The sequence below is a fragment of the Solanum verrucosum genome, unplaced genomic scaffold (assembly GCF_900185275.1).
Source record: "Solanum verrucosum unplaced genomic scaffold, falcon-dt-bn FXZP01000208.1, whole genome shotgun sequence".
In the NCBI taxonomy this organism is placed as follows: domain Eukaryota; kingdom Viridiplantae; phylum Streptophyta; class Magnoliopsida; order Solanales; family Solanaceae; genus Solanum; species Solanum verrucosum.
This window is the reverse complement of record NW_026020329.1, coordinates 2,820,300-2,837,640: the sequence shown is the minus strand read 5'-3', so window position 1 is coordinate 2,837,640 and position 17,341 is coordinate 2,820,300. Positions and strand designations below refer to the sequence as shown.

Genomic DNA, 17,341 nt, shown 5'->3' with positions numbered 1-17,341 from the left:
AAATAAATTTGAATTTGTTTTTAAAAAATATTTTCAACTTTAAAATTTCATTTTTTCACCCTACCCTCGACCCCCACTACCCCACCAGCCCCCCCCCCCCCCGCCACCACCCACCCCCCCAAAAAAAATTTTAAGTTTGTTTTTTAAAAATATTTTCAACTTCAAATTTTTATTTTTTCACCCCTACCCTCGACCCCCCCCCCCTCTATCCCCCCACCCCAAAAAAAAAATTTAAGATATTTCTCAAAAACATTTTTCATTCATAAATCAAACACTAAAAATCTTTTTCGAAAAATATTTTCTACTCACTAACCAAACATGAGAAAATAAGTAAAAAATCTACTTGTTCTCCCAAAAAACATTTTCCTTCATACCAAACACACCCTTAATCTGATCTTCAAGCTTCCATGGAATCTGTGTTGGATGTGTGTCTTTGCACAAATATCTGAAACTTTACAGTCAGTTATATCTCCAACATGCCAAATATACTACTACCAAGAAAGTAAGAATTTAAAAATTATATATAGTTGTGGACTACATTTTATAATCTAGGAGATACTCTAACTCAAATAACTTTATGCTTTATGATTTACAAGAATTTCTTTTAAAAGATTATATTAAAACTATTTACTCCATTCTCTTAGGTAGACTAACTTTTCTAAGGTCCTTTTCTCACAAAATTCAATTTAGTATTCCCATCAAGGATACTTACGTATGAGTTATGACTAATGCAAACAATTTGCAATGAACACAACCTGATAAATTTTATATTTGGAGTAATTGACAAATTTTTACATTGAATTTCATAAATTCATGAATATTTTAATGTTATTTTTAACTTCTTTTCGGAGTTATCATAAAACCCTTTTCATTTTTGTTATTTTCTAATTTTAATATCTATATAACATGAGGTGTGTGCGCATGTCTATATATATAAAATGTATAAATAATATATTCTCTACAAGATTAAAGAATAGTTTGATATATTTGATATATATTTAATTTAAGACCATAAGATTCAAAAATCATTTACCTAATATCTCTGCCTGGGTTTGGATCCCGTCCAGTGGGGATTTCCTCCGGTGCCTCCAGTAGGCCTTTAAATTTATTACACGTGTCTACTTATATATTCAATGGACTAGATTAATCTACTAACCAAAGCCTTAAACTATAGAATATTATAAATAACACTTATGTCTTAACCCAAATGAATAAACAAATATTCACCACACATGACATATTAATAATTTCAAACTTAATTACTTACGTCTCCAATCTTTACAACTAAATATGTACACAAATCCAAAACCTAATAACTTTGGAGGAAGTAAAGCTTACCAACCAAGCTTAACGCCAACCAACTAGTGAAAATCCGATCTACAGCCACCACACTCAGAGTGTGAGTATGAAATAGTGTACCGATTATATATGTAAAGATAGTAAAATAATATAACTGAATACGAACGTCACACTACCAACAACGTGCAACCAACCTACTTGGATCGATTTTTATTCTTTTGTCCTTAACAATCGAACTTATGTATGGTGAGACATAAATTTTTTTTTAGAGCACGAAATATACCTTGTCAAATATTATGATGTGAAAACATAAACTTATATTCCACGAAAAAATGAGAGTCAAAAGTGCCCATGACTTGAGGCTATGAAGGACATTGGGCCTTAATTATCTCTTCCCTCAATGAATTGGGCTTGTCATTCGGAGCTCTACTTGGCCCCAAATAAAACATCAATGGCGAGTTGATACTCATTTTTCTAGGGTTTCTGATTCTCCATAAGCAGAAATCGAAGGCAGAATCACCGAGAGATAGAAGAAGAATGAAGACTATACTCTCATCGGAGACAATGGATATCCCTGAGGGGATAACCATCAAGGTAAAAGCAAAGCAAATTGAAGTTGAAGGACCAAGAGGAAAGCTGACTCGCAATTTCAAGCACTTGAACCTTGATTTTCAGTTGATAAAGGATGAAGAAACTTGTAAGAAGAAGCTAAAAATTGATGCTTGGTTTGGATCTCGGAAGACTACTGCTGCTATTCGAACTGCACTTAGTCACGTTGAGAATCTCATCACTGGTGTTACTAAAGGGTACCGTTACAAAATGCGTTTTGTGTATGCACATTTTCCTATCAATGCTTCAATCTCTGGTGGGAACAAGTCTATTGAGATTAGGAACTTTCTCGGTGAGAAAAAGGTACCCTTTCTTACTATTTCTTTCAATTTTTTTGTGTTTTATTTGCTCTTGCTTTGTATATTATTGTCTCCGCTATAATTTGTTTGGCCTATTTTGACTTGGGACAGAAAATTTGAATCTTGTTAGTCGTTTATGTTAAATGTACCAAAATGCTTTTTAATCTTGTGGTCTTACACATGTTGTTTAGAAAGTTGTCAAACAAATTGAAACGTTGGGAGTATACCGTTTCTGTGGTGCATTTTCAGGGGATTTGCTTATAAAGTTGATGTATTTAACTGCTAATATTTCTATTGCTGATGTGGAGTAGATTCCTAAAGCAAATTGGAAATTCTGTTAAAATACGACTTTTTTGCTTTTCGAAAAAAGGAGGGCTTTTTACAGCTTAGTTATCCACAACTGTATGTTAAATTATCAAATGGCTTGTTTTGCAATTGAGATGTCTGAGAAATTAGTCTTATGTTGGTAGATAGTAAAACTTAGGTGTATTTGGATGCTACAACAGCTAAACGTTGTAGGGCCTCTATTAGCACTGAACAATGCTCTTTTAAGTCCTCCGTTTTGCTGAAATTTGTGTCTTAACGTTTAAATAGGGACGTGCACTTAGACAATGTTATTGTACTATTGTTTGGGTTATTGTTTCTATGAAGTGAAGTAGTTTGTGACTGACTATTCATGCCTCTGCTTTATCTCCACGAGTAAATAAACGTGAGGAACTAGAGATCTTGATTGAAATACTTGTTGCTAATAAAGAAGGGAAGTGCAATCAATAGATGAACGGAGGGATGTTTGAGTTTTAATATAAGTGAAGATGCTTTAAGCCTCATCCCATAAGGAATGACATTATTATACGAAGCCGTCTTTGATGGATTGATGTGCTCTTTTAATTTCTTCTGCTACTAAGTGTTTATAATATTTTGCTACATTGTTGGAATTAAATTGCTTCCTTGAGTCTAGTTTTGTCACCATACTATGGGGATCACTTTGCAGTAGTCTATAACATTTATTGTTTGAATAATGTTATGATGCTTAAAATGCTTTCCATAATATGTGTCTGTCACAAATTTTCTTGATGGACAGGAGTCTACCTTTGAGATGTTACTGCAGGTTAGTAAGGAACTAACTTCTTTGCTTTCAGGTGAGGAAAGTCGATATGCTTGATGGGGTTACAGTTGTCCGTTCTGAAAAAGTTAAGGATGAATTGGTATTGGATGGAAATGACATCGAACTTGTTTCTCGGTCTGCTGCCCTCATTAACCAAGTAAAACTCCCATATCTTTTCCCCTCTATATGTGTCCATTCATTCATACATACAGTTCTGCATGTTTACTAAACTCGCTCTCTTTCTTTTGACAGAAATGCCATGTGAAAAACAAAGATATCCGTAAGTTTTTGGATGGTATCTATGTCAGTGAGAAGGGAAGAATAGTTGAAGAAGAGTAAGTGCTAGCAAACTGGTTCTAAGATTATACACCGATTTCATAAGAACATATTTGAAGTTAAATCAACAATTTTGGTACTAGATGACTACATATCTGTTAAGGATAAGTTTTTTTTTGTTTTGTGTATGGTTCATTAAGAGATGGATGCTTTCTTTGGACTGTTTATTTATCTTCAGATCAATTTCAATGTCTTTCTTAACCTGTTGGTTGTTGCCATTTTGAGATTCTCCAAGAAAGTGTTATGAAGAGATACCATGACAATGTAACATTCTTAAAAAAAAAAAGGTTTTAACTTGGTGTATGAGGGATTTGGTTGATGTTAAAGTTGCTCAATTCCAATCCTTTTATCTCTCAGCTTGAAAGAGCACCAACAGTCGTGTTATCATACAAGATAGCAATGTGTGCATGGTGACTTGTTACACGTATCGTCTTTATTGTTAAAATGTTTTTTCAAAACATTATTTGGTTTGTTGATAATATTAGCAATTACCAATCTTTAAGGTGTGTTTTGTGTTGTGAAAATGGCTGGCCAAGTTGTTGGGCCTGAGGCTTAACTTAATAATAAAAACACATTCAATAAATTGAAATTTAGAAGTTTAATTCTTAAAAATTATTGAATTTTAAATTAATAATAAAAAAAACACATTCAATAAATTTTTAAAATAAACTTGACAAAAGCTAAATGAATTCGGCCGAATCAGCTATACATTGGCTCCCTTTGGTAACATGAAACATTATCGAGTCAAAATGACCAGTTTTTAAAGAGTTGTATGAGGCTCCATTCAATTTTTTAAAGAGTTGTGCGAGTCAAAATGACCATTTTTTAAACATTATCGAGTCATACTCACCACCCCACCCAGTTCCCTTATCCACCCACTACTCTTCATTTTTCTTTTTCATTTTTCTATCTAATAATAAAAATAAAATTAACTTCCAAATACAATTAAAAAATAATCAATTTTAGATTGAGTTCATGTTACAAATACTTCATTTTATTTTAGAGATTTGTCTTACAAAATAAAATCTAAACAGAAAGGAAAAAAAGGTCTTCTTTTTCTTATTTTTATTTATGAGTTTGCTGGAGTATTTTTGAATAAGTAGTTATGGAGAAATTTATTTTTTTAGTCAAATTGCTAATTATTGCATGCTATTTAGATAAATAGTTTGTATTATTAAAAATAATTGCATCTAATTAATTTATATTCTAAAGTGAATGAAACGCAATTAATTTAAGTTTTGACTTAGTTTAATACTATTATTTGTGTTTGTGTTTGTTTGATACTATTAAAAATATTGGATAATAAGTTTATTTTTTACTATTAACAATTTTAAAAACATTTTAGTTATTCCAACAAATAAGTTATTTATCACTATTCTTTTTAATAAATTACATTATCTCTGTTTCAACATTTTTATCTTTTTATTTCTAAATTGAGCTTAAGCACTTAAAAAGTATTTTTAAGTACGTATACCTAAAAATTACTTAAATTAAGCTGAATCAATCATCTTTAATTCTAGTATTTTTATTAATATTTAGTTATGAACTTACGATTAAATATTTTCAAAAACTTTGTGAATAAAAAATAATTAAATAAAATAAATTAACTTCTATTATACTGTATCAACCTCATTTATTTTCTGTGTATATAAGTGCATGCTTTAATATATCATTTATCGTCTTTTAGTTTTAACTTTTTTTCAATTACCAAAAGAAAGAATATATTTTTATCATCTTTCACATTTCCATTTTTAAAGAACTGCATTTTGTGGAAAAAAGTGAAAAAGACAAAAGTAAAGAAAAGGGAAAAAGAATAGGGGCACGGATGAGGAGAACTGGGTGGGGTGGTGAGTTGGAGGTAAAAGAGTACAAATGGGCTCACAAATTCAAGTGTCAAAAATTGAATGGAGCCTATGGTTGATTGGATCTCTATCATCTTAAAATTTTTCGTTAGTCAAATATATGAGTGTTTTTAAGGCTGTCAATAGTTCGGAGACAAAAGTAACAATTCACGTTAAGTTCAGAGATATTTTCAATATTTCTCTCTTAATCTTTTATAAATAATTTTCTTGAAAACTATTTTTAAAAATATTTTTTTCATAGATTTGAAATTGTAGGGGGGAAAAAAAGGAATAATATAGTTTGTGATGGTGAACGTCATCCATGATGGCAGCTCTACTATGTTATTATTGAATATTTAAATGTGGAATAACATGCCAAATGATAATTAATTAATTAATTAGATAAAGCTTAAGTGTCGCCTTTGTCGTCGGTTAAACCAATCAAAAGAATATTTCCCATTTCCAACTTAATTTTCCACCCAAATCCAAATCTAGGAAAATAAGTTTTTAAAACAACCAACAAAATTATTCCCTCTATCCCTAATTAATTGTCCATTTTTTTTTTATAGTTATCCCTAATTATTTGTCAGAAATGGCAAATATTTTTTACTTATTAAATCTTCAATTAATTACTTTGAAAAATGTAGAATTTCTTGAAAATCTTAAATTTTTAATTCACCTATTTCATAATTAATAGGGTAAAATGGTAAACTCACTATATCAATAATTGTTTTCTTAATAGGTGTGTCAATTCAAAAATGAAAAGATATAAGGTCTATAGTAAATAATAATTTAAGTTATATACTTTAAAATTGTAAAAAAATAAATAAAAATTACACTAACAATATAATTTGAGTAAATATAACAAGTTTTATGTCAACTTAAATGGTATAAAATATTTGTACATTGTCAATACATAGTAAAACTTATGTATATTTTTTTAAATACATAGAAGTTAAATCATTTATTAATTAGTATTACACGTATAAGCCACGGGCTACAACAATCAACGTAGAACTAACACTTTCGGTACCATGAACTTTTTTCACTTTATTCGGAGTTCAACTTCGATTGTACGGCCATAAAATTCTGGAATTCAATTTCAAATTGAATTTTAGAATTTTCAAGAATTTGAAAAACAACAAAAAAAAAAGTGATTTCACTCTAAATTACTAAGAAAAAGTCAAAAACACAACTCTAATTTATATTCATGATCAATTACAACCTCAATTTTCTAATATCATTTTTATTTTTAAAAGAAAAATTACCTTTTACAAAGAAAAATCAACGCCCATACACAACTTCAAAGTGTGTTTGGTATGAAGGAAAATATTTTTTAGAAAATGTTTTTCAATTTTCTTATGTATAGTTGGCTTAAATGTTTTAGAAAATATTTTCCAAATAAACTTATTTCCCTCAAATTTAAAGAAAATCACTGACCTACAATAAGTAAGGAAAAACATTTTTCAAAACTGTTTATCAACCTCACACCTTAAATTTCCACCCTAACTCAAGTCTCGGGTATCGATTCCTGATACTAATCAAGACTCGACTCTTAATTCTTGATTCGAGACCTGACTCCCGATCTCCATGCGAGACTCAACTCTTGAATTTCAGGTCAGTCTGGGATTAGATTTCGATTTGGGTGTCAGGCTCTGGATTAGGATTCGAGGTCGAATTTCGAATCAAGTATCGAGGTTGGATCCCAATTCAGGTGTTGGGGTGGAGTCCTGAGTCGGAGGTTGGAATCAAATTTGGGGTCAAGAGTTTGAGGTTAAATCCCAGGTCAAGGGACATGTTTGGGTCCCAGATCGATCGTCTACACCGAGCGTCGAGTATCAAGGTTGGATCCTAGTTCGGAAGTCGGGTATGGAATCGGGATTCAGTGTTGGGCCCCGATTCAGGTCTCGGGTCTTCCGTCGAGGTTGGGTCCTAGTTAAGAAGTCAGGTTATGTTGTCGTTTCCCGATTTGGGTGTCAAGTCTAAGAGACGGGTCTTGAGTCCAGTATCAGTATCGGGACCTGAATCAATCATCGGGATCGGAAGTCGGTGTTGGTATCAGAGTCAAGATCAGATCCAGTTTGGATATTGGATCTCGATTCAGGAGTTGGGGTCATGTCTCAAATCGGATGTCGAGGTCAAATTCTGAATCGATCATCAAGATTATGTACAAGTTCGGGTGTCGAGATCAAGTCTTGGATCGAAGGTCAGAGTTAGATCCTGGATCGAGTCTTGAAGTCGATCGATCATTGGGGTTGTGTCCCAATTCAGGTGTCAAGGTCAGAGTCGAGTCCCAGTTCGAATGTCGAGTCTCAGATTGGGAGTCGGGGTCAAATTTCAAGTTGAATCTCAAATCTGTCATCGAAGTCCTGTCCTAGTTCGGGTGTCGGGTTGGGTCTAAAATATGTTATCGAGATTGTTTTCGTGTCAAAAGCTATTTTCCTAAAAAATATTTTCTACTCTCTAGCAAAAAAATAAGAGATATTTTCTAGAAAATATTTTTCACTCACCAACCAAACATGAAAATATAAGCTAGAAACCAATTTGTTTTCTAATAAAACATTTTCTAGGAATATATTTTCCTTTCATACCAATCACGCAACTCAGTTTTTATTTTTTTTATTGCTTAGGAATTACTCCTTCGTCTCAAAGTACTTGCTGTACTTTTTATTTACACACTCTCAAGAAAATATTAGTTGTTCACCTTATTAAAAATAGTTATCCCAGATTATTTGTAAATTTACAAAATTAAGAGAGAATTAATTTCTTCTTCTTACTCTTACAATTAAAGTTCTTTTTTGAAAATGTGAGCAAGATTGTCTTTACCACTAAGTAAATCCTTCTTATTTATGATCTCTTAAGGTACATGAAAATGAGAAAGTAGATATACTCCCTCCGTTCCATTTTATATGTCACATTTTTACTTTGCACTTGCATTAAGAAATGATGTAATTTTACCCTTCTACCTTTATTTAGTTTTTTTGGAACTCAAGTTTTCAATCAATGAATATGAATTAATTTATTTTGATTAATTAATTTAACCAATAAACATGAATCATTTACTTAGCTTTTCTAAGTTGGTCAAATGTATATTTTCAAGGCTAATAACTCACAAGGGTAAAAAAGGAACAATATGGTAATTTATGCATTGATTTTATGAAATGACAAGTATTATGGACCAACTATTTATAGAAAGGGATGGCATATAAAATGGGGGCGGAGGGAGTAATTAATATAAAACAGAGAAAGTACTATTAATGATAAGTGGAAAAAAATAATTAATTTTGTCTTGAAATTTTAAAACAATAAATTATTTATGATATTCCCACTGTTCTATATTAATTGATCATCATACTAAAAATAGTTGTTACATATTAGTAATTGTCTACCTTGTTAAATCAAGAAAGAATTAAAAAAAAATTATATTACCCTTGCAAATAATTTTTTTTAGAGTGTTCACATTTATTTGTAAAATTCCCAAGTTTTTTAAAGGGTAAATTAGTAAAACTATCTTTATATTTATGATTTCTTTAACACCGTGTAAAATAAAAAGTGATCATCTAATATGAGATGAAGGGTATAATTTAAAATCACAATAGATAATTTGAGACTGAGAGACAGGGGCAGAGCCAACATACTGTCGGAAGGGGAGGGGTCATCTGAACCTCCTTTGGTGAAAATTTTTATTCTTTATACATGGTTAAAATTATTTTTTATGTATATATAGTATATGTCAAATCCTCTTTTATTAGTTCGTGTATTTACTTCTTCAGATTTTGAACCCTTTATTAAAATCCTAGCTCTGCCACCGAGGGAGTATGTCTTCTATTCAAAGATGTAGCTAATTAATGACTAAAGCATTGGCAACTCACATGTTGATGTTTTACTCAAACCAATGCATTTCTTGGCGTTCTTCATGGATCTTACATAAATCATTAAGCTTAATCTCGTGAGTTTTCTTCTAATTTTGAAAAAATATTTTATGTCACATTAATTAGTTACACCTACACATCTCCCAAGGATTCATCTAAGAAATAATTTGAAATTAATTATTTCACATTAGTACGCAACGTACGGTTGACATTTGAATCATTACCTTTATTGTTCTGTTCCTATTAGATCCAAACTAAGAATTAAGAAATATTTCCTTCGTTTCATATTAATTGTCCATTTTTTTCTTTACACGCCTTTTAAAAACCATAAATAAGTAGGATAGTTTTACTAAGTTACCATTTAAGAAACTTTTTCAGAATTTTACACTAGTTAAAAAAACCATTAAAAACTGGCTAGCAATCTCGATATTTTATTTGCCTACAATCGATCTGAAACCAACAAACAAGAATTAATTTTAAAGATAAAATGAAAAAAAATAATTAATTCTATTTTGATTTTGTAAATTGACGAATAGTTTGGGACAACTATTTTTAATTACGTGTACAGCATAATATGATATGAAGGGATTATATATTCTTTATAAATATACACATAATTAATCTTCATGCTCATTACAACCTTAAACTCCTCACATTACTCCAAAACAACATGTCCAACTTCAAATCAATTGTATCATTACAATTTTTCTTTTTCTCTTCAATTTCACTCTTATTGCTTATACCTTCTTGTTTAGCTTACAATGTGGTTAATTTTGGAGCTAAAGGAGATGGAAAGACAGACTCAACCGCGCCATTTCTTCGCGCTTGGATGTCTGCATGCAGCTCAACTAGTCCATCCAACGTGTACGTTCCTAAGGGAACGTACCTTATAAGGCCAGTGACATTCACTGGCCCTTGCCGGAGCAGAATTGAGTTCCGTATTGACGGAACTATTGTTGCTCCGGTTGATTATAATATCATTGGAAGTTCAAATTTTTGGATTTTGTTTTATAAAGTTAGTAGACTTTCTATCTATGGTGGAACAATTGATGCTAAAGGACATAGTTTTTGGTCATGTAGAAGATCTGGACATTCTTGTCCTCCTGGAGCTAGGGTAAGTAATTATGTTTTTAATCAACTTAGTATGTAACTTAATATAACAAAAGTTTAATTTCTATAGAATATTAACTAATGTAAAGAATTTTATAATATCAGTTCATTTAGTGTATGATAATATATATATATATATATATATTGTTTACTACCGAAAATAGTGATTTGTCCTATAAAACAAGATTTTCTCAACAAGGGAAAAAGGACAAATATATTTCCGAACTATCGTAAATGGTATGCAGATACCCTCCGTCATACTTTAGAGACATTGGTGCCTCTGCCGTTCAAAAAGTAGAGCATATATACCCTTTACATGAACAGACATACACGTGTCATAAACTTATCCACCGACCCGACATTTATTAAATATCGGATCGACGAATAAGATTGCACCACGTGTCCTTATTTAGATCATCCGTTAGAGTGAAGGGCATATATGCTCTAATTTTTGGACGGCAGGGGCACCACTGTCCCAAAAGTATGACGGAGGGTATCTGCATACCATTTACAATAGTTTGAGGGTATATTTGTCCTTTTTCCCTTTGAACAAACCAGCTCACTGAAAAAACACATGGTAGGAAGCAAATTATTACTGAAATACTTGGAACCTTCCAAAAATTTTCGTATGAAAACATTACTATTTTTCTCTTTTCTCACCAATTCAATCAAAATATCAGTGAAAATAGTCACAGAATATTTTTCAGGGGAAAACAATATTTTTTTGAATAATGATACGTAATTGTTTGTTATTTTTGAAAACTTTATTTTGTGTCTCACATAAACTGCCATTAGTTGCGTAAGGCGCCTTTAATTAAGTCTCACAAAATATAAAAACTCAAAAGTAGTATATATAAGAATTGGGTTCACATTTTTGTGAGACGAAAAAAATGTCTCGCATAATTAACTAGTATCATCAGTTGTGTGAGACACGTAATAAAGCTATTCAGAAAAGTTGTAGCATTAGACTTTCTAATATTCATCCTTAGTCTATATGTTTTGTATCATAAAAAATATCTGAACAAACAACGTTATTATAATATTGTGCAATATCTTCAATCACTACTTGATTGTAATTTTTTTGTTTGAATGCAGTCAATTACATTGTCATGGTGTGATAATGTAGTGGTAAGTGGATTAAAATCATTAAATAGTCAGATAATGAATATGGCAATTGATTATAGTAGCCATGTAAGAATTGAGAAAATAAGAATAAGATCTCCAAGTGGAAGTCCAAATACTGATGGAATTCATATAGAGAATTCAAGAGATATTACTATCACAGATAGCATTATTCAGACCGGAGATGATTGTATATCTATTGGCTCCGGTTCTATGAATATGTGGATTCAAAAGATTGGTTGTGGCCCTGGACATGGCATAAGGTAAATTATTTTCGAGGCATATTTAAAATTTTAAATTATTTTGACTAAATCGAAAAAATATAGCAGTTCTTTTGTTTCAATTTATATATGTGATGTAGTTTAACTTGACACGGAGTTTAAGAATTAAAAAAAAACTTTTGAAATTTGTGTTCTAAAATAAATCATATATGTATGTGCGGGTATAAATAATTTCATCAAGGGTAAAATGAATATATATTTTATATTTAAATTGTTACTAAATATAGAAATGTGTGTTTTTTAAATTGTTAAAAGAAAAATGAGTGGTAAAATATTTTGATTGAACCGGTGAGAAAAGAAAAAAATAGTAATAAATATTTTGAATGAATCAATGAGAAAAGAAAAATAGTAATGTTTTCATATGTGTAAATTAGGAAGTTTTCCACTATTACATGAGAATCTGTTTTCTACTATGCATTTTTTTCAGTGTGATGTTTTCGTGAAAAAATTATGTCCTATAGCATAAATTTTCACTGATTGATGATAGGAAAAATCTTTGTTTCGAATAGTGATTAGTCACACAACCTTTAGCTAACAGATTTTTTTTAAAAAATAAATTAAATCGGATAAGCAACAAATTTAGACAAATATATATATTCATTAATTCTAATTCTAAATAGAATATAGAAGTTTATTAGTTGATGAAAAAAAATATATTTTATTTTTGTTTAAAATAATACATTTTCATCCATCTGTTTTATAATGCAAGTTTGACAATTTTTGAAAGTTGAAACATTTATCGAGATAGTCGTTAGGGCATTTTGCTGCCCACTTATATAATGCGTTCATTTTATATTCTTATTTTTGTCCTTTCTAATTCCCCATTGGATACAACTCACAACATTAAAAATTTAAATCTTATATTTATTGATTTAAGAAATTCAATACCTTCAATGTAGAATATAGTTACATATATAAAATATTCTTACAAAATTCTAAAATAACATCCAATATCCGTTTTTGAAATATCACAGTTTGTAATAAATTTTAAAGTGACAGAAAATAAATTACAATCACAAATAAAATATGAAGAAACATGATTTTATTGATAAAGATATGTAGGTACAAATCTGTTCCTCCCTTGATTCTACTCTCATAATATTTATCCATGATTTGAGGGTCGTTAGGTGGCATATTTCTCGAACTAGGATGATTGATTTTGATCTCTCTATGAATATTCCATTAATTTGTGGAACTTTCGAGATGCCTTTTCAAGGGAAATATAGTACCATTGATATAGGCATGAACTAGCGTTTAGGGTTGAGTAGCCTCCAAGAATCATAATTGAAACTGAACACACTTTATAGAGTCTCAACTCGAATTAAACACGTCTTGTAAAATTTCACAAAATTTCAACGTCTGCCATCACATTTCATCTTTCTGATACCGTAAATATTACATTTTTATGTCCAAACGCCGACTATATGTTTTGTGATATATATTGCAGCATAGGAAGTTTGGCCAATAGCCTAAATGAAGCAGGAGTCCAGAATATAACAGTGGCAAATTCAGTATTCACAAAAACACAAAATGGTGTGAGGGTTAAGTCATGGGCAAGGCCAAGTAATAGCTATGCTAAAAATCTCATCTTCAGAAATCTTGTTATGAGGAATGTTGGCTACCCTATTCTCATTGATCAAAATTATTGCCCTGATAACAATTGTCCACAGCAGGTATAACTTTTTATATTGTCGATGTTTATATATACGTTCATAAATTCTATTTAAAAGTGGTATAATTCAAATTAGATGATTTACAGTTATTACTGCATTCTAAATTTGTACAAAAAGTATATATCTTCTAAGGTAATGACAATGTGAAGAAAATTACCTAACATATACAACTCGGCTCTATTCATTAAGATTAGGATAAATGGAGAAAATTACCTAATATACAACTTGTCTCAATTCATTAAGATTAGGATAAATGGAGAAAATTACCTAATATTTTTATCTCTACAAAAATTTAGACCTAAAATCTCATAATTATCAACAAGCCATTATCCACCATAAAGAGGAATTGTATGGTCATTGTATTAACTAGAGCCTACTCATTTATATTGTTATTTGTTATAATTAGTATTATGTTTTATACGACAAAAAATCATGTTCCAAAAAAGTATTTTTAGTTGTTAGATCGGATATTCCAATAGACTAAAGATCATTATTAGAAAATCAAGAGTACTATATTTTTGTGTTTTCGAAATGTATTGCTCTTTCACCTCTAATAAAGTGAAACTCATTTTGTTTATTCTATTTATTATTTTACTAAATTTTGAATATATTAATGCAGAATTCAGGAGTGAAGGTGAGTCAAGTAACATACAAGAATATAAAAGGGACATCTTCAACACAAGAAGCAATAAAATTAGATTGCAGCCAAACAAATCCATGTAGTGGTATCACATTACAAGATATAAAGCTCACTTTTGTGGATCCTCATTTGAAAAGACCAGCCTTAACATATTGTAAAAATGCACAAGGCACACATCGTGGCACGGTCCTTCCTCGGAGTTGTTTCTAAAAACACCATATAATATGGAAGGGAGTACTGACTAATTATGATGATATGATACATGATACTAGCTTGTTGTGTGTATATTATATTTTCGACTTTTCAACCAATTGAAAATAAAATATAGGAAAAGAAACTCATTTCTCATGAGGTCTCTTATTTTTCAGTCTTGTTCGTTAATTAGTTTTGAAATAAAGAGATAATTGTAACTATCGATTTTCTCATGATTGTGGTAACAATTTAGTCAGGCAAAATTGTGTCTCTTTTGTTATAAAAAATGGTTTAATAACTTTCGTGATACTTATAAAGTGAGTTGAATTATATACTTTACATTACATCAAATATTTTTTGGAAAATTACGTAGAAAAACAAACATATACTAGTTAATTAGCTAATATAGCTATAGTTTGAATTAATAACGGCTCGCAACTTAATTTTAGCTTAGCTTACGTCACTTGTCCTCTTTTATACATATACAAATACAAATTATACACATATGTATATAATTATGTGACATATATACAAATACAATTAGCCTCTCTCCACTCTTTGACCTTTCTCACTCGCCTCTCTCCTCTCTGTCTCCCAATCTCGCTCGCCTCTCTCCACCCTCTCCCAATCTCTCTTGCCAAATATACAAATACATATGTATATCAGTTATATATATACAATTATCTACAGATATACATATACAGTTCGTCTCTCTCCACTCTCTGTCCTCTCTTGCTTGCCTCTCTCCTCCCTTTCCCATCTCGCTCGCCAGATATATAAATACAAATGTATACTTGTTACATATATACAATTATTTGACAGATATACATATACAATTCACCTCTCTCCACTCTCTTCCCTCTCTCGCTCGCCTCTCTCCTCCCTCTCTCAATCTCACTCGCCACTCTCCTCCCTATATAGCTACGAATCGTAATTAGCAAACTATAGCTATGAAGCATAATTAAGCTATTTTTTGAGTGGCTATATGTGAAAGTTCCCCAAAAAAATTTAGTGACAATTTTTGTATAATAAAATAGAAGTTGGGTGATTATCAATCAAATTAGTCTTTTTTTCTTCTATATTATCAATTTAATGACCTCGTTGAGAGTTGGTGTACACGTTAGGTGTTTAGCAATCATTATTCACTAGCTTACATTGGGTTTGATTACTATTAAAAAAATTATTGTTTTTCCACAGAAAGTTATATTGAAAAATGTTCAGAGGTTATTTTCACAAATTTTTTGATTGAATTGGTGAGAAAAGAAAAAATAATAATATTTTCATACAGAAAAATTTGAAAATTTTCCACTAATTTAATGAGAATTTGTTTTTCATCATGCATTTTTTTTAGTGATCTGATTAAGTAGGAAACTCATGATTTACGACACGAATTTAACATTTCACTAATATATACATTTGATTGACCAAAAATGAGTGATTGACACACTTAACTAATCATAAAATAAATGGATGAAAATATTTTTTATTAAAATAATTATATTTACTAACTAAATAATAGTCACTAAAAGATTATTTTTTAGGGGAGACTATTGTTGCTATTATTTTATATTTTTTATTATACTAATTTTATCATATGTATATCAATTGATCAAATTATATAAAAGTATCAAGCCTCTTTCAGAATACTTTTCCTTTTGGTATAATTTATCATCATTCTAGATTAATTTGTTTTGTTAACTTTCGCATATGTATAACACTTGATTATTTCAGAATCAACAACTTTTTAAATTTCAACTATTATATTTGAATGTTGTTTCCTTACAAAGAAATTGACGGAAATTAATGGTTAGAAACAAACTACCATACTAGAATTAGAAAAACTCAAACACCAAACTGTAAATCCAAATCAGACTAGAATATATAAATTTTCACATTAAACATTATTGGAAATTGTAATAAATAATATAAGAAAAAAGTACAAAGTTTACCTCTAGAAAAAAAAAACAGAAATATTTTAGAACTTTGAATTAAATAATTCAAATCTTATATTTATAAATAATATTTTAACTACTGTTAACATCCAAGATAAGATATTGCAATCACATAGCTAACATCTTGTTAACGGTAATTAATCATTAGTTTTAAAAATAACAATATTACAATGTGAAGTTAATAAATATAAATCTAAGAACAAAACAAATAAAAAAAGTAGAGAAATGATTTAGGTTTAAAAACAAGATTGTGAAAGAAGATGAAGGGGGGAGGAAGGTGACAGAGAGAACAATTTTTTATTATCAAAGACGGTAGAGACAACAATATTTTTTAAAAAAACTAAAAACTCCTCACATTTACTGATTTTGATACTTGAAAATTTGAACAGTTAAAAAATGTCCAAACAATGTTAAAATAATATAATATCACGAACTGTCAAACCATTACAATAATAAAAGATCAAAAGCTCTTTTAAACATAGTACGACATGTGTCACATTCACTCCTGAAAGAACAACGTTTAGCGCTGGATATTAGCGACGAACAATGTTTCGTCACTATAACACAATGAATTTACGACGGAATAACCATTTTGTTGCAAAATTAACAAATAATTTTTTAATTTATAATATAGTGATGGATTTGCAATGAAATATTTAATTCGTCGCTATATATTACTGTAAAATTTTGACGCCTAGTTTTCCCTATGGATTTAATAACAAAGTAGGGGTGACAAATTTAATTAATATTGGGCGATGGAATTAGTGCGACAAAAAGGTTGCTAAACTTTTAAATATATTTTTATAAAATTTATATTATATAGTGACGAAAATATTCGTCAATATAATTTTTTCTAAATATATATATTTATTTAAAAGCGACGGATGTTAGAATCCGTCACTAATTCCGTTGCAAAACTTTTTAAAGTGATATATTCTAGGGCACAAAATTTTCAACATTTCATGTCCCTCTCTAGAAACTCACGCTCTCAAGCTCTGAAACTCCAATGA

General features: G+C 30.1%; 2 protein-coding genes across 2 annotated transcripts; both read left to right on the top strand.

The window, feature by feature from the left end:
- The first annotated feature begins 1,715 nt into the window (after positions 1-1,715).
- LOC125836006 (60S ribosomal protein L9-1-like) lies at positions 1,716-3,805 on the top strand. The gene is made up of 3 exons (XM_049515100.1): positions 1,716-2,211; positions 3,347-3,469; positions 3,565-3,805. Exons 1-3 carry the CDS (start codon positions 1,837-1,839, stop codon positions 3,649-3,651), a joined length of 585 nt encoding a protein of 194 aa, XP_049371057.1. The 5' UTR covers positions 1,716-1,836; the 3' UTR covers positions 3,652-3,805.
- Positions 3,806-10,031: 6,226 nt separating this feature from the next.
- Positions 10,032-14,397, top strand: LOC125836000 (polygalacturonase-like). Its single transcript, XM_049515095.1, has 4 exons — positions 10,032-10,475; positions 11,567-11,856; positions 13,322-13,547; positions 14,167-14,397. The coding sequence occupies exons 1-4, from the start codon at positions 10,032-10,034 to the stop codon at positions 14,395-14,397; spliced, it is 1,191 nt and encodes a 396-aa protein (XP_049371052.1).
- Positions 14,398-17,341: the final 2,944 nt, after the last annotated feature.

What these genes read in the sequence shown, in the direction of transcription:
- LOC125836006 (XM_049515100.1), top strand. Translation starts at nt 1,837, where the DNA reads ATGAAGACTATACTCTCATCGGAGACAATGGATATCCCTGAGGGGATA. An exon ending in ACTTTCTCGGTGAGAAAAAG is followed by an intron (nt 2,212 to 3,346) that starts GTACCCTTTCTT and finishes CTTTGCTTTCAG; the next exon opens with GTGAGGAAAGTCGATATGCT. An exon ending in CTGCTGCCCTCATTAACCAA is followed by an intron (nt 3,470 to 3,564) that starts GTAAAACTCCCA and finishes TTCTTTTGACAG; the next exon opens with AAATGCCATGTGAAAAACAA.
- LOC125836000 (XM_049515095.1), top strand. Translation starts at nt 10,032, where the DNA reads ATGTCCAACTTCAAATCAATTGTATCATTACAATTTTTCTTTTTCTCT. An exon ending in GGCCCTGGACATGGCATAAG is followed by an intron (nt 11,857 to 13,321) that starts GTAAATTATTTT and finishes TATATATTGCAG; the next exon opens with CATAGGAAGTTTGGCCAATA. An exon ending in ATAACAATTGTCCACAGCAG is followed by an intron (nt 13,548 to 14,166) that starts GTATAACTTTTT and finishes ATATTAATGCAG; the next exon opens with AATTCAGGAGTGAAGGTGAG.